The 21981-nt window shown below is 48.9% G+C and overlaps 1 protein-coding gene across 3 annotated transcripts; it reads left to right on the forward strand.

The window, feature by feature from the left end:
• The first annotated feature begins 688 nt into the window (after positions 1-688).
• On the forward strand, positions 689-21919 carry itpkb (inositol-trisphosphate 3-kinase B). Of its 3 annotated transcripts, none has more exons than XR_009793873.1 (12): positions 689-1088; positions 3217-3366; positions 3955-4108; positions 4190-4423; positions 5057-5917; positions 14096-14195; positions 15809-15846; positions 15925-16100; positions 17044-17248; positions 18614-18715; positions 20101-20237; positions 20316-20457. XR_009793873.1 is itself a non-coding variant. In XM_061812919.1 (12 exons), the coding sequence occupies exons 2-12, from the start codon at positions 3320-3322 to the stop codon at positions 20523-20525; spliced, it is 2199 nt and encodes a 732-aa protein (XP_061668903.1). In that variant the 5' UTR covers positions 691-1088; positions 3217-3319; the 3' UTR covers positions 20526-21919. The 3 variants fall into 3 exon arrangements, 2 of the variants coding, with proteins under 2 accessions (XP_061668903.1, XP_061668904.1); XM_061812919.1 differs by having other exon boundaries at positions 691-1088; positions 20166-20237; positions 20316-21919; XM_061812920.1 differs by having other exon boundaries at positions 691-1088; positions 3266-3366; positions 20166-20237; positions 20316-21919.
• The last annotated feature ends 62 nt before the right edge of the window (positions 21920-21981 follow it).

The raw sequence follows: 21981 nt of genomic DNA on the forward strand, positions 1-21981 counted from the left end.
AATCGCATGGTATGTGGAGACAAACAGCCGCACTCACAATCGCACCTAGGGGCAATTTCGTGTGTTCAATTAATGTTGCATGTTTTTGGGATGTGGGAGGAAACCCACGCAGGCTCGGGGAGAACATGCAAACTCCACACAGGCGGGTCCGGTATTGAATGCCGCCTCTGGTGGTTTTTATAAATTAAATATATACAGGAATTTTCTTTAAAAATTGCATATTCAGCATTGATTATGAAGACCGAGCAGCGAGTCCAACGATTGTAATGCAGCATGTGGCGTGCGGCCATTTATTGGAAGCAAATGTGACACAAATCTATCTCACTGCATTGTAAGTGTATGGTGGGGTGGGCGCTGGGGGGGCAATGTTAAGGGCCCACCCGGGACTTCCCTAGAAGCGCCACTGGACAATGCTCATTCCTGTGCATTTGGGCCAATTCGGGCAGTGTGGACGAATCCCACCCGGGGCGATTTTAATCGCTGTCCGACGTCCACTTTGACCCGACCGGTCCTGATGGAGTTTTTTTTTTTTTTTTTTTGGACTGCGGATCGAAACCCAGAAGCAAAAAAAAAGTCCTACGGGGCGATGATTTGTGTTTTTGTTGCTGATGACTGTAATTAAAGCTGACTCGGTGGGCGTCGCCTTCGTCGTCGCCGTCGCTCCCGGTGTCAAACCCGTCGTGAGTCACTTCCGGCTTGTCGGGGGGGGGGGGGGGGGATGGAAGTCCTCGCTCGGCCGTCGGCGTCGCGCACGCCGACCGACCGACCGACCGACTGAGCGACTGAGCGACTCGGCGGATGCAGTCGCGGAGCCGCTCTCACATGGCGCCGGTGCCCTCCCGGGGGCCGGACGGCGCCGCCGCGGCCGCCCCGTGAGTCAAGGGGGCGTCTTGGAGTTCGCCTGCCACTTTCCTTTTCCTTTCTTTTTTCTTTTGTTTCTCCTCGCGAGCGTGACACAAGTTCAGTTGAGAGGCCCCCCCCCACCTCTCAGAAATAACTGCGTAATAGTCGCTAAATTAACAGCTCACTCGCCAACATTTATTGGATACATTTTGCACCGGAGGAACCTTGCAGAAGCAGCTGCTAAGGTAAGACATTTAAACAGTCATCTTTTTTCCTTTAGTTTGGTTTCCTCTGAGAGGTCTCGCGACCACCGACGCCCGACTACGTCCCCCGACTCTTTCGTGCAATTGAAAAGTAGAATCAGGATGTACATTTACAAAAAAAAAAAAAAAAAAACATTTTTCTTACGCGTGCATGAAAAGTTACCATATTTTCACATTTGAACTTCATCACTCAAAGAAATGTGACCTTTTACCATAAAAAAAAACGACATCCTTTTAAACAGGTGCTTCTAAAACTTTTGACACAAAAAGTACCACCTCACGAAAAAAAAACTACAACCTCATGAAAACACACTCGCCCCTTAAAATACTATTTACTATTCTAACCCTTCATAACTATGCAGATTAGGAACATTAACACTAAACTCAAAGATTAAAAAAAAGAACAAAATAAACTGTATTTTATTCAATAATCATTCAGTTAAAATGCTCTGCGCATTAAAATTAAATAAAAGATTGCGCTTGAATAATTATTCAATATTTTTTGTTCCCAATTATAAGAGGCAGCTGTATTGTACTGGACTGTACTTCAAAGTTAAAAACAACTGAACTGGACTTCAAAACATGCAGTGTGCATGAAAAGTCCAATAGGTACTGGCATTATTTTAAACATGCTTTATATCATCGCTATATGATGTTGCTTCATCGTATGTAATCTATTAAATGTCAATTTTATTTGTGCATAGTTCGACAATTTAATTTTTTTTTCCACGTCGCAGTAGTGGTACTCACACCACACTTTGATTGGCGCTGATTCCAACACTTTAAATCTCATTATTTTGTCTCTAAATGGCTTTTTTTCCCCTACCAGTTATGTATATTACGGTAATAACAAGTGCAATTATATTCTTCGTCCTTCGTCGTTCAGATACGTTTCCAACAAAATAAAATCATTCAAATGAATTTCATCTAGCTAGAGCCGACTTCTCAAATTTAAAGTTTTATTTTCACAAGGTTCCAACAAAATGCAAATATTTCCCCTCTCACGAGCCTCTGAAGATGGAGACAACAAATATTTAACCCCAATATTTGCCTTTTGTGTAATTAAAACTTCTGTCAACGGAAAGCGAAATTGCAGTCAATATTTGGACACGCAATGCCTGAAAGCCGAATGAAAAGCGACGACGGGAGGGGGGGGGGGGACACCCACCCCCCCAACCCGAGGTTGAATATCAATTTTGCGACGTTCACGTCATCGCTTGGAAACCTTCCAAGATCGGCCAATAGGAAAAGTTTTCGTTATGAACAAGAATGAAAAGGAGAAGCAAATCAGCAAGAATGCGAGATTTGGGAAGGTTTGAGCCAAGAAGGGCCCGAAACGACCCTGCGTTCCCGTCCGTCGTCCCTGATCGCCGCCGCAGCTTGAACACCCGGATCATCCTGCGACGACACATCGGGATGTTTCCCCCGAAAATCCTAAAAGAGGAAAACCGCCTCCAGTCGGAACCGGGTCGCGAGGCGCTTTTGGGTACGCACGTGACGAGAATTCCGGATTAGGGTCAGCCTAACCCAACCCTAACCCCAATGATTTGACTTTGGCAAATATGCAATTTGGATCGCGATTTGCACCGTAAATGAATTTTGTGCATGAAATTCCCGTGCGACTTGATACTTTTCTTTTTACCGTGACTGTTAGCTTTTTGTGCCGTCGTGACAAACAAAAAAAAAACTATATAAGCCAGAAAATTTTGCTTGAAAATGATGCTACATCCGTTTGGAAAATATAATTCATAGCAGTTTATCCGGATCTTTGAAAGGCGACCATATTGTTTTGGACGCCAAGACGGCATCCACCGAATCTCATCTTTTTTTTTTTTTTTTTTTTTTTTTTTTTGCCGGGCTCGGGCTTCCGTCCCTCATCCTCGACTCTCTTGTTATTTTTCCTCCCCCCCCCCCCCCGGTCAGAACAATGGTATCTTTTATTTTTGGGCCCAGGACTCCCAAGAATAATCCGCGTCTGTGACGCACCGAGCGACGGACGGAAAATCTCGGCGTCTGTGCTGTCTGGCAAAAATGCAATTTGTTTCCAGTTCCACTTAATTATCTGTAATTTCTCTTTCCTTTCCTTTTTTGTTGTTGTTGTGATGATCAGGTATGATTTCTCGATCCGCTGACTTTCAAATCCATCCCTGCCTCTTAAGGGGAACTAGTCCGATGTCAACCCAGCCTTCCGGGCCTTTGGCCTGGCCGCGGGCATGGCGGCGTCTGCCCTGAACCGAAACTTCCTCGCAGTCATGAACGGGTGAGCGGACGTCTCGAGGAGAAGTACACGTTTATTTTTTTTCCACTGTCCCAACCGTTTGATATTTGTCTGCGGGAAAATACCAGATAGCTCGCAAGTGGCTCCCTCGTTAGCCTAGCTGATCACGTCACGGGCAGAGTACTTGTACAAAGGTACTCGTACACAAAAAAAATGGTCTAATCCGGTTCGTTTCGCCCTCGCACGCGGGAAAGGCGAGCCGCGGTCGCCATTGCGCTTTTCGGCAGTTTATTGAACGCGGACGAACGATAAAACACAAACAAAATGAGCGCACGCGCAGCAGCTGTTGACCACAGCTCACGCACGGACACTCACATGCAGGCCCCGCCTCTTAAAGGCACTTAGTATACTTGTTTTGCTCGCACCTTTTTTTTTGTATTTAATGCGTGTATTTAATGTGTTACAACTAATTAGAATGAAAAATATTTTTACAGGAACTTACAAATTTCACGGCTAAGTGAAGAGTCATTGTAGGAGTAATTATGAAAGTTAATTTTACACGTTCCCTTTGTGGGCGAGGCCGCACGACATATTTCTCACCAGTTGCGCTTCCTCCTCACCTCTCACCAGCGCGAATCAGTTCCACGTCCAGCAAAGTTCCACCGGTACCAGCTCCCGAGACAGCGGAACCGGCGCGGGCGGCCGACCGGTGCTGCGGGTTCCGGATCGGGCCGCGTGCCGGCAGCTGCTGGGCGGCGCTCCCTACGGCCCGACCGGCCCTCAGGTACCCCGGGTCAAAGACGGCGTGATGAGATCCGCAATTGCGGATAACGGTGCGGGTGTACCTAATGTGTCCGCTTCCCAGGCGAGCCCCACGGGGAGGCCGGGTCACGCGTTTGTCTTCCCGCTGACGCCCGGGCCCCGCCCCGGCGCCCGCTCGCCGTCGCCTCGGGGCCGCGGGCTCCTCGGGGTCAACGTGGGCCAGCGGGTCCGACGGCTCAGCTCGCCCGGCGAGGAAGAGGCGGAGCCGGAAAAGCAAGAGGAGCGGAGACGCCGGGCGCAGCTGCTGCAGATTCACAAAGAGCTGCAGAACGTGGAGGTGAGGCGCGGACACGACAAATGAGCACCCGCGCTCGAGTTTACACCTACGGACAATTTAGAGTCTGCCATGGCTAAGCTTGCAAAGAACTGCAGAAAGTTTCCGAATTTCCGAGGGACTTTAGGATCTCGAATGCGCACATGGAGAAGGCAAGACGTCCAAGTACCCGATTTTGTCACATGACACGTGACACATCTTTCGGACACAAGTGACAGTGATGAGACGGGTGAGCTCGAGTCCAGTTTTGAGCTAGAGTCCAGTTCTCTTGATCAAAAAAAAGCCATTGCAAAGATTTGCGGTCGTTTTCGAGGCGTGAGACTGGAAGGGCATCCTGGCATTTTGATTGGTTTCATTGGGGAATACACAAAACGAATAGACGCCAAGTCTGCGTTTGACTTTTGGATGTTTCGGTTGACTTCTGAATTGAACAACTTTTGTGGCGTTTGACTTTTGAGGCCCACGTTCGGAGTGGCTTCACTTTATCATCCCAACCGCAGACCAGCTGTGACAGTTTTGTTCTTGAGTTGACGAAAAGCTTACGCTTGTTATGTCTACCAGGCGTGCTCTGTGGAAACAACGTGCCGATAAACGTTACTGACTGTACGTCTTCTTTCCTACGCGTGCGCGTTGCAGGTGAAGGGGAAAGTGGGAATTTTCGAGGCGCACATTTCTGGGATCCGTGCCCAGGTGCTGAACAGCGAGCTCCAGCGCAGCCCTCGTTCTCCGAGACGAGCGGCGGGCCAAGTCCCGCCCCCTCCCGGCCGCGGCGGGGCAGCCCTCGAATGCTCGATGACCCCGGCCCGCCGGAGTCAAGTTCCTCCCGCTCTCCAAAATGGGAGAGAAGGCGAGGACGGAGCGGCGCACGCGGCGAGCGAGCGGGAACAAAGTAGCGGGATTCAAATAAACGTCCGGCCGGGGACGTCGTTCCTTCCCAACGGCTGCCATTCGGAAACGAGAGGAGCTCCCTGCGCGGAATCAGACGGGGCGCCGCCAGAGACCTCGGAGGTGCGCCCGGCCAAAGATGGAGAGATAAAAGAGGGCGGCGGGGTGAAGGAAAACAAACAAACAGCGGGAGATGAGGGAGGTTCAGGCGAGAGGCAAGTGAGCGCCGGACGCCAGTCGGGTCCTGAGGAGCCACCGGAAGCCGACATGCCGGGCACCCGTCAGGACGCCTCCGCCGCGGAGCCGCCGAGCCGACCCGGTTTGACGGGTCGCCCCGCCGCCGCCGCCTCCATCCCCGCCGTCATCGTCACCGACCACGGTCTGGACAGCCACGGCGGCGACGCTTCGGACCAGGCGGCCACCCCCGGCCCCGGTTCGAGCCCCGCGCCCCCGTCCGACGCTTCGACTCGCTCCCTCAGGAAGCTTTCGTCCTCCTCGGCCTCCTCGGCCGGCTTCTCCTCGTCTTGGGAAGAGTCGGAAGAGGATATTTCCGACACGGAGAGAGGGGGGCACCTTCTCACCCCCGTGCAGCTCACCTCACGACAGAAAGCTGTGAGTATGAAAAATGGAGCACAATTTCACAAAAGACATCAATTTTTACCCCCCCCCCTAAAAAAATCGAACAAAATCATCTGGCGTCGACTCAAATATGGCTTCAGACACTCAGTTTGGTTAAAAGACTCGCATAAATTGTTCAAATTTGTTTTTTGAGACTTCAAAAGACAAGCCCGGGGCCAAAATGTTTTATTTATTTTTTTCTGCGGTAATATTTAATCCTTTCACAGTTTTCAGCGCCTTTGGATGTGTGTGTGCGTCATGTGAGGTGCTCCCCGGGGCTTGACATTCGCAGGAACAAAGCCAGCACTGTGCCTGACCTCTACGGAAAGGACGCCGAAAAAAAAAAAAACCAAAAACAAAAAAAAAAAAAGTGCAAATCCCTCCGCCTCACAAAGACACTCAGAAGCCGTTCAAAAAAAGTCGTAGCTTTTGCGACTTTTTTTTTTGTGTGGGGTCGTGTGTTTGTTCGCGTCTGTGCGGAGGTTGGAAGCAGTTGCGTGTTTTTATTCACGGTGCGGCGCTTCCTCGACTTCCAAGTTCAAATCGTTCGGTGACTCCCGACTCAAGTCCGTCGTACCTGCAATCAGCTTTCACCGTTTAAAAGCCATTCATTTCCTCCAACCCCTCAAAAAAATAAAAAATATTATAAAAATAGCACTCTACAGTACAGTACTGCAGTGTTCTCCATATTTGCAAAGAAAATATGAACTTAATTTCTGGCCCACAATCACCAAGTGAAGCCCGTCTGGGACGCACCGGTGTGGATGTGCCAATTTGCCGCCAAGGCTGTGTGACTGATACAAAGACCGGGATTATTAATTCATGCCCAATTATTTCCTCAAGGCGGCACGGTGGGCTCAGCTGGTAAAACGTTGGCCTCACAGTTCTGAGGTCCCCGGTTCAATCCCGGACCCGCCTGTGTGGAGTTTGCATGTTCTCCCCCGTGCCTGCGTTGGGTTTTCACTGGGTGGGCACTCCGGTTTCCTCCCACATCCCAAAAAACATGCAACATTAATTCGACACCCTAAATTGCCCCTAGGTGTGATTGTGAGTGCGGGTGTTTGTCTCGGTGTCCCCTGTGATCGGCTGCCGACCAGTTCAGGGTGTACCCCGCCTTCTGCCCGTTGCCAGCCAGGCTCTCCGCGACCCCCGTGAGGATAAGCGGCAAAGAAAATGGATGGATGAATTATTTCCTCATCTTAGCGGCTAGTGTTGCATCACTCTCAACGGGAAAGATACATAGTCAAAAACTTGATTAAGTTCCACTCCGGTCCTGTAGGTGGCGATAACGCAGATGACAAAGTGGTTGACGGTCGCCGAGAGACACAATGAGAAGCCGTGGATGCCGTATTTTTTTTTTTTTTTCGGTCGGAGTTTGTGGATGCTCGGTGTCCTTCGAGATATTGCGAAATGCTGCGCGGCGTCGACCGAAATCGCAAACGCGTCGTTGAAATTTGCGAGGTTCCGAAGCGCGACTTCACCGCACAACATCGGCGTGAGTGCCCCTGAACCGATGTCCCGACAATCCCAGGTGTCTTAAGTTGCAATTTGTTTATTTCGGCCGATTGATTTGAATGGCGGCTTTGCATCTTTCCACGGCAAGAAAAAAAAACCAGACTCCCGCTGGCCGTTTCAACTCAATTTTACGTCTGGATCGTCCGCCGGCACGGAGATTCCGACCTTGCGCGTCGTCAGATGAAAGCTGGCGCGGCGGCCCCCGACGTGCACCGACGTATCGGGCATGCTGGATCGTGCGAGCGGTATGCGCATACCGACTGAGGAGTGAGTCCCCGACTCTGTTGACTCGAAGGAATGAACAATGTGCAAATAATCCCCCGATTTCGCAGGAAACCTTCATTTGCGCTGGGTTTTTTTTTGGAGGGGGGGTTTACGTCATCTTTCAGGCCCGACTGGTCCAGGCTGAAATCTCGAACAGAGCCTTATTTAGACACATCCCGGCTCATCTTTTAACTTCTCCGGGCATCGCTCCAAGAGAGGGAAAGGTGCACGTGTGCTGCCAGTGTTTTTGTCTTTGGAGTTCAACCGGCAGCTGCCGGCGCACCTGAAGGGCTGCGTCGTCGTCAGCGTGCTTTTGTTTTAAATGCGCCCGAAGGCATCACCTCGTCACAGATATGAAAGAGAATGTTTGCACGACGGCTTCGTGGGAATGAAGACGTTTCCGCTAACCTCAGTTCGCGAGTGACTGAATACGGCTGTAATGTGCATGCCGCACCAGTAGTTGGCGATCTCTTGGAAATCTCGAAGATCCCTTTTCAAATCTTAGTCTTCTTTTTTGTTTGTTTGTTTTAAAGGTGGTGACGTAAACAGCCCCTCTTTCAATAAATAAACCGTAAAAAAAAGACTGGATAGCGCCATACACATCGTGGAAACTAGTTGGACGCCATCTTGGTACTCCCAAAACGTGTGGAGGACACGGTTTACAAGTTGGATTATGGCGGGGTTTTTCCTCAAAGTTTGGCATGTAGAATTAAAACCTGGTCGTGTGAGCTTGACATTTTTTCAGTTCTGGTAACTAATTTGACCAAAAAAGACTAAGTGCAAAGGAAAGACATAGAACACCGTGACTAGCAAGAAACCTTGCATATTACCTATGGCCCGATTTCCGTCACATGTTAACTTTTCCTAAAATACGACATGAAGCACTATCATAACATAGCAAAAAAGTAAGCATTTTTTGACAGTTCGATATATTTTTGGAAATAAGGACTCGCAATTGGAAAATACTTGCGAAACGCATCGCTCATTTGTTGTCTCTGCGACGTCCCATTTCAGACGCCAAATTTCAACTTGTTTCCTCGCATTTGAAAATCAAATTCAATCTCCACACTTCTGTGTTACGAAATTCATCAAAAAATTCACAGACAATGTGGTTTCTTGCTTATCCACTGACGAAGTTTGGGAAAATATTGACATTGCTTTTTTTTGCGAAAAACCGTCGGCCTATAAAGGTTAAGCAGAGAGTAGTAACAGTGAACAACAACAACCGTAAATAAAACTTTGTTCAAGTGAATTAAGCTAATCAGAAAATAAAAAAATTACTTTTACAAACAAACATTTTAACAATGTCAAAGAAAATTTTCTAACTTACCTGTGGAATGTTTTCTTAAAGCCACGAAACTGGCGATTAACGCACTTGGCACGATTGTTTTGGGAGTATCAAGATGGCGGGTGGCGACTTCCATTTTGGTGGCTAATGAGCCATCCATGTTTTTTTTTTTTTTTTTTAGATCAGTGAAATAAACACATTAATTAACATGATGAGAACAACAAAATTGCAGCAAAAACAGCGACTTCGTCCTCCATTTCCGTTTGGTTTTGTTTACATTTTACAAACTCGAGTTTTCGACAATCAGACCCCGACCTTACCGAAATGTAATAACCGTGTTTCAAATTTCGTCCCCAAAATGGATCGAAAACGGTCATTAATATTGAGAAAATCTAAACATTCGATGAGGACTTTGGCTTCGCTTTCCAAGACTTGCGGTTTCCCGAGCCGCATCCTATCGTTTATTTTGATTTTGTCTAGATGCAACTTTTTTTTTTCTCATATAAATGATCTTGGGAATAAAATCTGCATCTCTAATCTAGGAAAAGCGACCAAACACGGCCTGGCACAAGCACTTGACAACTCTCACGAAGTGGGACGCGCACGCGCGGCGCAAAATAAAACTCGCGCTGCACCGCGTGCACCGCAGTGGAAAATGTTCACGACCACGGCGACCCGTTGCCTGGCAACCGTGTGACGTCAAACCGAGTTTCCCTCTCACAGCTGCACGCGCGCGCGCGTTTGTGTAACTCTTTAACCGTGCCTGCGCCGCAAAGAGGGAAACACCAAGTCGATAGACGTTAGCAGCTCGTAAATAACGCCGCCGCTGTTGATGCGTCGCAGGCCCTCGCAATGTGTTTGGACAAAATAAAATAAAGTGGGCCAGTTTTTCTTCTGGGGCCCGGACCACACACAAACGCGCTATTCTAATTTTAACTGCATGTGTGTGTACTTTGCAGACGTTGTTTGTCTCGCTGCAAGAAGAGCCGCCGCCGCCGCTGTTGCCGAGCGATAGCAGAGTTGTTGCTTCCTCCCGTGTGAACGCATCACTCTGCAAAAGCGTGTCCCCGCTACCCCCCCCCCCTTTTTTTTTTTAACACGACAACATCACCCGCTTGTCACCCGCAGTTAACCTTTTGCCAGTTTTTTTTTTTTTTTTTTTACATTTCCCGACTGGGCTGATAAAACGATTTCACTGTTCCAGGCTAAAAACGGAACGCTTTGTTAATTGTGAAAGTCGTGCGCGTAAAGACGAGTTAACCGCAGGATGATAAAACTAAAATACAGTGAAACTGCTCACCTCCTGTCATTGAGAGTACTACACACACAAGATGGCGGACAAGGGAATCCTGGGACTGTGGCGACGTCATCAGAAATATATTAATATCAGTTTTCGTGTGCCCGAGTTTTATTCCTTCTAAATTTTCCCAAAATTTTCATCCGGATGAACCCACAAACCCATTTGATGAAGTGAGAAATACTGTAGAACTCAAGAAGGTACTTGTTGTGAGTTTTATTTCCCTCTAAATTTTGGCCAAATTTTCATCCGGCTGCTCTTCTCTCGCTCGTTTCCGAGTGCTGCCGAGCAGACCGGGAGGCTTGTCGTTGCTTCGAGTGGTTAATCATGTGCGGAATCGGTTTTTGCATTACACAACAGAAGAATTCCAAGTGCCGGCCATTTGACGAGGTGAGAAATATGTACTACAGAACTCAAGAAGGTACTTGTAGCGAGTTTTATTTCCTTCTAAATTTTGGCCAAATTTTCATCCGGCTGCTCTTCTCTCGGTTGTTTCCGAGTGCTGCCGAGCAGAGCGGGAGGCTTGTCGTTACTTCGAGTTGTTAATTATCTGCGGAATCCTTTTTGCATTATAGACGAGAAGAATTCCAAGTGCCGGGAATTTGATGAGGTGAGAAATACAGTAGAACTCAAGAAGGTACTTGTAGCGAGTTTTATTTCCTTCTAAATTTTGGCCAAATTTTCATCCGGCTGCTCTTCTCTCGGTCGTTTCCGAGTGCTGCCGAGCAGACCGGGAGGCTTGTCGTTGCTTCGAGTGGTTAATCATGTGCGGAATCGGTTTTTGCATTACACAACAGAAGAATTCCAAGTGCCGGCCATTTGACGAGGTGAGAAATATGTACTACAGAACTCAAGAAGGTACTTGTAGCGAGTTTTATTTCCTCCTAAATTTTGGCCAAATTTTCATACAGTAGAACACAAGAAGGTACTTGTAACAAGTGGACGTAAGCGCTACTCTCTTCTCTCCTCAGTGTATTTGTCGTCGAGAATCTTCATGAACTATAAAACTGATGTTTGAAAATTCATGCTCAGTTCCTGCCGTACTTGCTGTTTTTCACGTGACCGTTCAATATTTGAGAAGCAGTTTTTCACACAAATACTGCAATTTTGACTTGACTGCTGCTGTAGCGCTGATGTTCAATTTGTGTACAAATTCGGGTTATGAAGATGGAAATCCGCTGCACACTAAAAACTACAAGTACTTGAAGAGAAGTACGGTTCGATGTAGCGGAATGAAGCCACAACCGAAATTCTTCTGGCCGCGGTCACGCACGAGTCTCTTCCCCGCTTGACTTTTGCGCGTCGTCTTGTTTGTCGAGGGCGACGCCTCGCTGGCTGCTTCTTGTTTGTAGTCACCGGCGGATGTGGAAAATACTGCGGCCGAGGCATCCCCCCCCCCTCCTCCCCCCTCCACTTCCTGTCTCAAAGAAGTTCCTCTCATCACCCCCAACCCGCCCACATTTCTCTCTTTAGCGCTCTCTCGTTGCAAACGTCGATGCTGCTTCTGGTTTTCCTGCCCGCCGGTCGTCCTCCAGCCCATACGAGCGCCCGCATGCTGGATGGCGACAGTCCAGGGCCCTCAGTGGTCCCCGAATCTGAATTCCTGGTCTTATCGAGACCTTACCTTGGCTTATCTTACCTCGTAGCTTTTGGGAAATTGTACGCATCTTTGCAATCAACTCGAATCGATCTAATGGCCACAAATACTTTCAGAAATCTCATTACCGACTGATTATATCGTGTAATTGTAGTTTTTTTAGTTTGCTGTTCCCCGTCTTGCCAGCACTTTTACAAAACTTTGATCGCTCTTTCAAGACCCACAAAATACTGCCGTGCAACCCGAAGCTACCAATTGAAAGTGGAGTTTGTTCCTCACTTGTTTTTCCCTTCCTTAATAATCAGCAGTCGAGAACAGGCGGTTTCACGAAATCATTGGTTTCTGATCAAAAAGCAGGGAAACCGAGCGTTTTTGTGAAAAGAAACACAGATAAAAGTCATTACTTGACGGTTAATTGTTTCCGCGTTGGGTCAAGGATGGCGTTCGATGCCTTGTCGCTGCTGTGACCCGGACGCGGATTTGCATGTCCAGATTGCCGCCGGGTTGTTTTGCCAATCAAACGTGTGGTCGCTGTTGTTGTCTGCGAGCGGCGTCGCTTGCCGCACGGATGGCTAGCGCCGTCAGAGAAGCTTAAAGAGCGCTGCCGGCCAGCATGACGTGGTCGCACGCGGCGCTGAGCGCCGTCGCGTCGCTGGCAGTCGTCCTCGTCGTTACCGCCGTCCGACTGCAGGTACTGTCGCCAACCCGACTTCCAAGAAAAAGCTTCCAAATGTCTCAAAAGAATCTGGCTGTATGACCGTAAAAGGTGGAGGAGGCTCTCTTATGATCTGGGGCTGCTTTTCCACATCGGGCACTGGGTGGCTTGAAACTTTTATGAAGATAAAAAGTACGATAACTTGACTTATGACGAGGAGATTTTGCATTTTGCCCAAAAATGTCTCGACGGTCCGACGAGCCGGCGCAAAACATTAGAAAATCTTTGGCTCTTCTGTCAATGTGCTTTTCATATGGAAGGAAATTAGTGCCACTAGGATTTGAATTTGAAATTTTTCAATAGTTGCGACAATTCACTGTCTGAAATTTACCATCTGTGCCACCAGGCAGGGTTACTTCAGGTCCGAACCAAACAGCCAGCCAATCGCAGTTACGCTTTCTTAGTCATGTGGCGTCACGTGACTAAGAAAGCCTAACTACTTCTGACCTGAAGTAACCCTGCCGGGTGGCACAGACGGTGGATTTTAGACACCTAATTGTAGCCGGTTGAATTTCAGACAACGGATTTAGCAACTATTGAAAATGTGATCACTTTACATTTCAAATTCAAATCCTGGTGGCACTAATTTACTTCCATATTTTCAGCTGCAGGTTATTTTAATAACCATCGAGTGTTGCAACAATTTGTTCAACAAGTCACGATCTGTAATTAGCGACGCGGCCGTCGCGTCGGTCACCCTTCGGCGGCGTGAAAACGAAGCCGTCACGTGACTTCTCACGACGGCCAATGCGAGCGCGTGTGCGCGGTCCATAGATAGTCATGTCGTCGTCCGGTAAATATTCGTCGGGCCCACGCGGGCTGACGTCGGGGCGGCTTCCTTCTTTGGTGCTGGCGTCCGCCGCTCTCACGACGGATAAAACCTGACACAAATCACGGCGTTTCCACACTCGCTATACGTGCACGCCTGCGTGGACGGGGAAGGGGAGAGCCCTTTACTGGTTTACTGCGTTTTTACTGGTTGCCAAGGGAAACCTGCGACCCCCTCCGAGGCGAGGGGGGGGGGGTCAGCGTGTTCTGGAAACTCAAAAGTGTTGTTGTGGGAGAAGCAGCCAGACGGGAGATGGAAGAAAAACTCCCCCGTGGTCAGGGACACCCAGCTGTGTGTGTGTGTTTTGCCAGCCATTCCAGAAAGATTATGAAGAAAAAAAATGACCAATTTTTTTTTTTTAAAAAAAGCAGTAAAGTCCGAGAGGTTTGTTTCCCTGGAGATTCGTGAAAGCTGAGGTTGATCCGGGCTCTTGCGCTATTCAGGCTGGATGAAGAAGTGTAACAAGCGGTTTTATTTCCAGAATATTCTCCGCTCGTCGGCGAGAAATAAAATCAATTATGAACGTCATGCAAACTGACACGGACCCAGGTGCCGGTCTCGTCTTCGGTCTTTTAAAAGGGACGAAACGCCGAGAGGTGAAGCGCGCGAAAGGGACGAAGCGTCCGCCGATGGCATCTGAACGACGTCTGACGCGTTGTCTTTGCAGCACAAGTCGTGGAAGAAGATCAAGAACGTGGTCCACTGCGCGCCGTTTCTCATGTCCTCCAAGAAGAAATATCCCTGGATCCAACTGGCCGGCCACGCCGGTATGTGAGCGCTCATCACGCCACTCGCCGGAGTTTTCTCCCACATCCCAAAAACCTCCAACATTTATTGGAGGCTCTAAATTGCCCCAAGGTGGGATTGTGAGCGCAGTTGTTTGTCTGTCTCGATGTTCCCGGCGATTGGCTGGCGACCAGTCCAGTGTGTCGCCCGCCTCCTGCCCCTTGACGGCTGGGATAGGCTCCAGCGCTCTCCTCGCGACCCTTGTGAGGATAAGCGGCTAAGAAAATGGATAAGTCAGCCGCATGCAATGATCCCCAAAGCTGAGAGGCGTTAAAGAGCTTGAAAGTTTCTTTTTTTTTTTTTTTTAAAGAATTGATTTCAGGTCGGGACGTGAGTTGAAATTAGGCCAGTGCCATCAGACAGCACTCGCATCTTGTGGTATCCATCCGTCCATCCCTCCATCCATCCGTCCGTCCGTCCATTCATTCATCAATTCATTCATCCATCCATCCATCCCTCCCTCCCTCCATCCGTCCATCCCTCCATCCATCCGTCCGTCCATCCATCCATCCCTCCCTCCCTCCATCCGTCCATCCCTCCATCCATCCGTCCGTCCATTCATTCATCAATTCAATCATCCATCCCTCCCTCCATCCGTCCATCCCTCCCTCCCTCCATCCGTCCATCCCTCCATCCATCCGTCCGTCCATCCATCCATCCCTCCATCCCTCCATCCGTCCATCCCTCCATCCATCCATCCGTCCATCCATCCATCCATCCCTCCCTCCGTCCATCCCTCCATCCATCCCTCCATCCATCCATCCATCCATTCATTCATTCATTCATTAATTCATCCACCCATCCATCCACCCCTCCCTCCCTCCCTCCATCGATCCATCCACCCATCCATCCATCCATCCATCCATCCATCCATCCATCCATTCCTGCCTCCCTCCCTCTGTCCGTCCATCCATCCCTCCCTGCCTCCCTCCATCCATCCATCCCTCCCTCCCCTCCTCTCCCTTCATCCATCTATCCATCCATCCCTGCCTCCCTCCCTCTGTCCGTCCATCCATCCCTCCATACCTCCCTCCCTCCCTCAATTTTCTTAGCCGCTTAAACTCACAAGGGTTAGGCTCCAGCACTCCCCGCAGCCCTCATGAGGATAGGCGGCTAAGAAAATGAAAGCATGGATATTCTTTTAAACACTTTTGTTTTTGTCTGGCGCAGTCGTGTGGTGTTCTCAACTTTGATACGATTCATATGCAGTCGTGGGGACAGAATTTTGCAGTGATATGAAATTTAGGCTATATTGCAGTAGTTAGCGGATATTTTTCAAAAAGTGCAAATTTTCTGAAATGTATCTGGCGCGGCCGCAACAGATGAAGCGCCGTCGAATGCATTTGACCTTTGAGTGGCGGCGTCGGCCACCGGGCGCAAGGCATCCCCCGCGACGGCCGCGTTTAAGAGATTAGCCTTTTATAGCCTCGGTCCGCGTCGGCGGCGGTTCCTGGCGGACGGCCCCGGCGCGCGTCGGGGCCCTAAAAGGAAAGTCCTCGCCGCCGGGCCCAAAAGTCGAGCGCCGGCGTCCGTCGGGGTCATCTCGACTTCGCAAAGCGCCCCGACCGTGTTGACGCTGTGTCTCCGTGTGCAGGAAGCTTCAAGGCGGGGGCCAACGGTCACCTCTTGAAAGTAAGTGGCGCGCGTCCCGCCCGTCCCGAGCCGCCGCCGCCGCCGCCGGCCAGCCGCTGACCGCCGTCTGCCTTTCAGAAACACTGCGAGTGCGAGCAGCGCTGCCTGTCGCTCCTGATGAGCGACGTGCTGCGCCCGTACGTGCCCGGTTACCACGGCGACGTGGAGAAGGACGGCCAGAAGTACAACCAGATGGAGGACCTCCTGGCGGAGTTCGATTGCCCCTGCGTCATGGACTGCAAGATGGGCGTGAGGTGAGAGGACCCCAAGACGGTTCGATAAACGCTCACTTCCTTCCTCGTCCTCACTGCTACGATGTCGCGCTAATCGAGCGCCAGGCGCCGTCTCACCCGCGGTGGAAACATTTCAAGCCCCAACCAAAACAATCACTTTTTTTTGGGGGGGGGGGGGGGGTTAACCTATGAAGTTGCTTTGGTTCAACCCTTCATTTGCGGGCGTTTTCAGAATCAGAATCAGCTCTGGTGGGCATGTGTATAAAAACACACGAGGATTTTTTTGCTTTTATGCACATCCCATCCAACCATTTTCTTAGCCGCTTATCCTCACGAGGGTCGCGGGGAGTGCGGGAGCCTTTCCCAGCTGTCAACGGGGAGGAGGCGGAGTACGCCGTGAGCCGGTTGCCAGCCAATCGCAGGGAACATCGGGACAAACAACCAATCACAATTTAGAGTGTCCCATTTTTGGGATGTGGGAGGAAACCGCAGTGCCCACCCGGAGAAAACCCAGGCAGGCAGAAGGAGAACATGCAAACTCCACACAGGCGGGTCCGGGATTGAACCCGGGACCTCAGAACTGTGAGGCCAACACTTTACCAGCTGCTCCACCGCGCCGTCCGCCAACCTGATTATATATATATATATTTTTTTTTTGGGGGGGGGGGGTGTAGGGGTGATATTTCAAATGTTCTAAAGAATTCAAATCCCAGTCGAGTCAATGAAAGCCCGCAGGGCGGCCATCTTGAGGTCTTCTGATTATCTTGCGACGAAAACAAAATCATTTGTGACGTTGCGGGGAAAGTTGCGGCCTCGGGTGATGGGATGGTTGCGTCATCACCCGGTTTTGAACACAAACGCCTTTTTTATTTCACCAAGTAAAGTCCCGTTTCAATTCATACCGGGAAACTTATTTTTGTTGTTGTTGTCGTGTTTCGTCAATTTGGTACGACACAATTTGAAGGACGTATCTGGAGGAGGAGCTGACCAAGGCCCGCAAGAAGCCCACCCCGCGGCCGGACATGTACCAGAAGATGGTGGAGGTGGACCCCGAGGCGCCGTCGGCCGAGGAGAAGGAGCAGAAGGCGGTCACCAAGCCGCGCTACATGCAGTGGCGCGAGACCATCAGCTCCACCGCCACGCTGGGCTTCCGGATCGAGGGAGTCAAGGTTGGCGCTCGCAAAAAAAAAAAAACAAAAAAAACAACAACTCTTTTTCGGACTCGCTGTGTGCGCGGCGGCAGGGCCGAAGGGCCGGCCGGGGGGCCGATGTCCTTCAGGACGGTGATATAACTTCCTGTTTTTTTTCCACTCGAGTGCATGTGGTCTCGTTGTTTGCGGTGCGCGAGGCCTGCTGATGGCAGCTCGGTCGGCCTTTTAGCATCTGGCCCTGACACGCACGCGGTTGTGGCTATATAAGGACATTGATGGCCTCCTGTTGGTCCGTTGCCATGACACTGAGGGTTATCCCCCAGAAACAGAGGTGTGGGTTCGCGTGTGCGTCTTCCCAGACTTGAACCGTAAAAGGGGGACGCGGGGTGGGGTGGGGGGGGCAGTGTTGTCCCACCAAATACTAGCTTGTTGCTCGGCAGCCGCGGAACACGTCGACTGAGTCCCCGCGGCTGCTCGCTTTCGCTAATCCGCGGCACTTCTGCGCTAGCCGGCCCGCGTGGAACTCGTCACGTGACACGCGAGCGCGGATGTCCATCAGTCTGAAAAAAATGTATTCTCAAAAATAACCTCCCCGTCGCCGCCTTCCTTCCACCATTGTCCGTTGTTCCTCAGCTCTTACGCTGTCCTCCCTTCCTTCCTCTCCAGTGTTAACATGTTCTCCATCCTCTTCCTCGAATCGTGGCGCCATGTGTGTCGCAAACAATATGGATTATCCCGGAAAAAAAAAAAAAAAAAAAGGCCAAGTGCTAAGGAGTCAGACGGGGTAGTCATTACTTCGGGAGTTCCACAGGGAACAATCATAGATCCTTTCCTGTTGAATCTTTTTTGACAGTGGCGACATCCCCGAGTGCTCAGGAGTCAGACGGGGTGGTCATTAGTCCGGGAGTTCCGCAGGGAACCGACATAGATCCTTTTTCTGTTCAATCTTTTTTGACAGTGGAGACATCCCCTAAGTTCACTTCTCCACCTGCTACGTGAAAAATCTCTTTTGTCTTATCTCAAATCTGGATGACAAGCGAAAGAAATTCTCCATTTTGCCGTCGTGGATTTGACGCGGTGGGGGGTTTGATGGTGAAGACCAGCAGGCGCAGTCCGTGGTGTTTAATTGAGTTGAACGTGACGGAAATTGTGAGAGATTGCGCAAATTTGCGAATACAACAACTGCTGGTATCCTAGCATAGCATAGCAGCCTGAGTACAGAAAAAGGCAAAGGCAAATTATTGAAAAATGATGATATTTGTGCAACTGTGCTGACGTCCTACTTGGAATGAGACTCGATAGAATGCCAAGAGGCTAACAGTTGGGCGCATTTCGGCTATTTGGGACGGTTTGTGATGCTGGTTTTGTCCTCTGGCGTGACAGAAAGAGGACGGGACGGTCAACAGAGACTTCAAGAGGACAAAGACGAGGGAGCAAGTCATGGAAGCCTTCCACGAGTTCGTCAAAGGCAACAAGGAGGTCCTGGTAAGTGGCCACGAGAATCCAAAAACCGTTTTAGTGATTCGATTTGTACGAATTTGCCTTATCCCCTCACGGCGCAAAATCCTGGATGACGTCACAAGTTACAATTTAAAAACCTCTACTATGCGATACAAACGTCCATCACTGATGTCGTTATTGTGATGTGTGGGAATGGTGCTCATTTTTTTTTTTTTTTTTTTTTTTTTTTTTTACATGGTATTAGTTAGGGCGGCACAGTAGATTCAGCTGTAAAGCGTTGGCTCACAGTTCTGAGGTCCCGGGTTCAATCCCGCCCCCGCCTGTGTGAAGTTTGCATGTTCTCCTTGTGCCTGCCTGGGTTTTCTCCGGGTGGGCACTCCGGTTTCCTCCCACATCCCCAAAATATGCAACATTAATTGGACACTCGAAAACTTGCCCCTAGGTGGGATTGTGAGTCCGACTATGTGCCCTGCGATTTGGCTGGCGACCAGTTCGGGGTGTACTCCGCCTCCCGCCCGTTGACAGCTTGGATAGGCTCCAGCACTCACCACGACCCTTGTAAGGATAAGCGGCTAAAAAAATGGATAGATGGTATTAGTTCAAATCGTAAATCAGCCACATGCAATGATCCCCAAACACTTTTTGTTTCCACCTCATTTCACAACAACCCATCAAAAGAAATCGAACCATCCAGCTGTCCATTTTCTTAGCCGCTTATCCTCACGAGGGTCGCAGGAGTGCTGGAGCCTATCCCAGCTATCAGCGGGCAGGAGGGCGGGTCCACGCTGAACTGGTTGCCGGCCAATCGCAGGGCACGTCGGGACAAACGATCCCACTCACGGTCACACCTTTGGGCAATTTAGAGTGTCCAATTAATGTTGCGTGTTTTGGGGATGTAAGAGGAAACCGGAGTACCCGGAGAAAAGCCACGCGGGCACGGGGAGAACATGCAAATTCCACACAGGCGGGGCCGGAATTGAACCCGGAACCTCAGAGCCCACCGTGCCACCCTCAAAGGAATTCCTTTTAAAAAAAAAAAAAAAATTCGGTAAAGGAAGTGCATGTGACTAACGGGCGACCGACGACCCAGGCTAAACTTGAAATGCCAGCAATACTTTCTTGACATCAGTTACTACTTTCCTACTAAGATTTCCTGCACTCCACTGACTGAAGTGTCGCGTGGTGTGCGGTTTTCGAGAATATGTCGAAAGTGTGTTTTCATGATTTCGAGTGTATTTCAGCGAGCTTCGGTGCGTTAAAAGCGTGAGTGAGCGGTAAGTACAAGCAAAATGGTAGCCGAGAATTTCCCCCACTCGCCAGCGGGTTTGAAACGTATCCTTCGCCACGTTCTTGACATGCCCGCCATCTTTTTCTCGGAACGTTTCTTTCTTTTTTTGCTTTCATTCAAGAACCACGTTTGGATGCGCCGCTTTCAACCCATTAAACTCGCTCCCTGGCGTGTGTGTGCGTACAGAACGGCTACCGCGTCAGGCTGAAGGAAATCCGAGCCACGCTGGAGACGTCGGCCTTCTTCAAAACGCACGAAGTAAAAGCCGCGCCGGCGCCGCGCGTATCGCGCTCCTCGCCGTCGCCGACACGGTCGTAACGACGCTTTGCAACGCAGGTGATCGGCAGCTCGCTGCTGTTCGTGCACGACGGCAAGGGGCGGGCCAAAGTGTGGATGATCGACTTCGGCAAGACCACGGCGCTCCCCGAGGGCGAGGAGCTGGACCACCGGGCGTCCTGGCGGGAAGGGAACCGCGAGGACGGCTACCTGTTCGGACTGGACTGTCTGGTGGACATCATTTCTGCCATGTTGGACGCTGAAACATGAGCGCTTTTAGTCGTTATTATTATTTGAATTTAATCCCCAGCGGAAACATTTGGAAACACACTCACGTACAGGCGCGTTCTCGTCGTCGGACGTCCTTTTCGCCGACGTTCGCCCCCCGGTGGGGGAACTAAAACACTCAAGCCGTCTCTAATTTTAATTCTAATTTTAATTTAATTAATTAATTTAATTTTTAATTTTCTAATTTTAGCCGTCTCTTTCGCGACACGAAAGAGTTGCAAGGTGCATTTTATCCAACTTACAAACACATCAAAGCCGACAGTTTTGCTGAAAATTGCGGCAGCAAAATTCATCCATGTGCAGGAGTGTGAGGGCCACACTCCCAAAAAAAAAAAAAAAAAAAAATTACACCACAACATGAAACATAATCTTGGAAAAATAAAGTCGTATGTCATATTGTCGCCTTCAATCTATAACCAGAAAGTGGCTCCTGCAAAACCCAATAAAAGTAAGGATTTAGTCTGGTAATATTCTGGCTTCAACCTTGAAAAATATTTCTATAAAATAATGATACATTTAAAAAAAGCTTTTATCTATTTTTATAGCAATAATATATGTTCCATTAAAAAACACAGCTAACTTTACTTTTGCAAAATTTCACATTTTATGTAAAAAAACGGGTTATTTTTTAAAAAACAATTTTTTGTATCTAAAATGTACGTTTTTATTAATGTATGGCTTAATTGTAAAATTATGATTTACCTCTAAAATGTCTTTAATCGCAAATGTTTTTATCTTGAAAAAAAAATACACATTCCTATTCATAATTCATTTAGTTGGGATTTATTCTCTAAAAAACAACCGATTACACATATTTTTCCTGGAATATTTTGTGGCCCTCATACTTAAAAAATCAATCTTAACTCCAAAGCCAAAACCGTACACGGACAATTTATAACTTTATTGCCCTCCAGTGGACTTCTGAGGAATTACAAGAAACTCCGCTCTATTCGAAAGAAAAAATCAAATTGTGCCTTTACAAAAGACAACACAAAAAGAATTCTCAAAATGTCTTTTGTATTCAAAGTCAAATTTATAATTATATAACAGACTTTGTGCGGTTTTAGTTTCATCATGTTATCATTAGTTTTATTTAACATGGCTGCACCCGAGTTTATTTCCACGTTTTGAGATTTTGCGGTTGAGTGTGTTTGTCTTGGAGCTAATGTATAAAATTTGTCATTTTCTTGCAAAACGCCACCACTTTAGTGCCTGCTGAGTCCTGTTTGCGAGCAATCTCCGGCGCCTTCGCCGTCTCGCCTCACTTGTACATGATGTCTTAATTCCCTTCTGTCATCTTAAACGAGTGCACGTTTATTAGCTTCTGAAAGTTTGTTCATTTGTATTTATAATACAATATATTTTGTTTTAGCTGACGGCTTGGCTCTGCAGGATGCTTCTACTTATTTATTTTTTCCCTTTTTTTTTTTTTTAAAGA

This window comes from Syngnathoides biaculeatus, chromosome 23, assembly GCF_019802595.1.
Source record: "Syngnathoides biaculeatus isolate LvHL_M chromosome 23, ASM1980259v1, whole genome shotgun sequence".
Taxonomy (NCBI): Eukaryota; Metazoa; Chordata; class Actinopteri; order Syngnathiformes; family Syngnathidae; genus Syngnathoides; species Syngnathoides biaculeatus.

Bases quoted from the DNA above. Each gene is read 5' to 3' on its own strand.
- itpkb (XM_061812919.1), top strand. From the start codon at position 3,320: ATGGCGGCGTCTGCCCTGAACCGAAACTTCCTCGCAGTCATGAACGG. The intron at 5,918-14,095 runs GTGAGTATGAAA...TTGTCTTTGCAG, and splicing joins TCACCTCACGACAGAAAGCT to CACAAGTCGTGGAAGAAGAT. The intron at 17,249-18,613 runs GTTGGCGCTCGC...CTGGCGTGACAG, and splicing joins TCCGGATCGAGGGAGTCAAG to AAAGAGGACGGGACGGTCAA.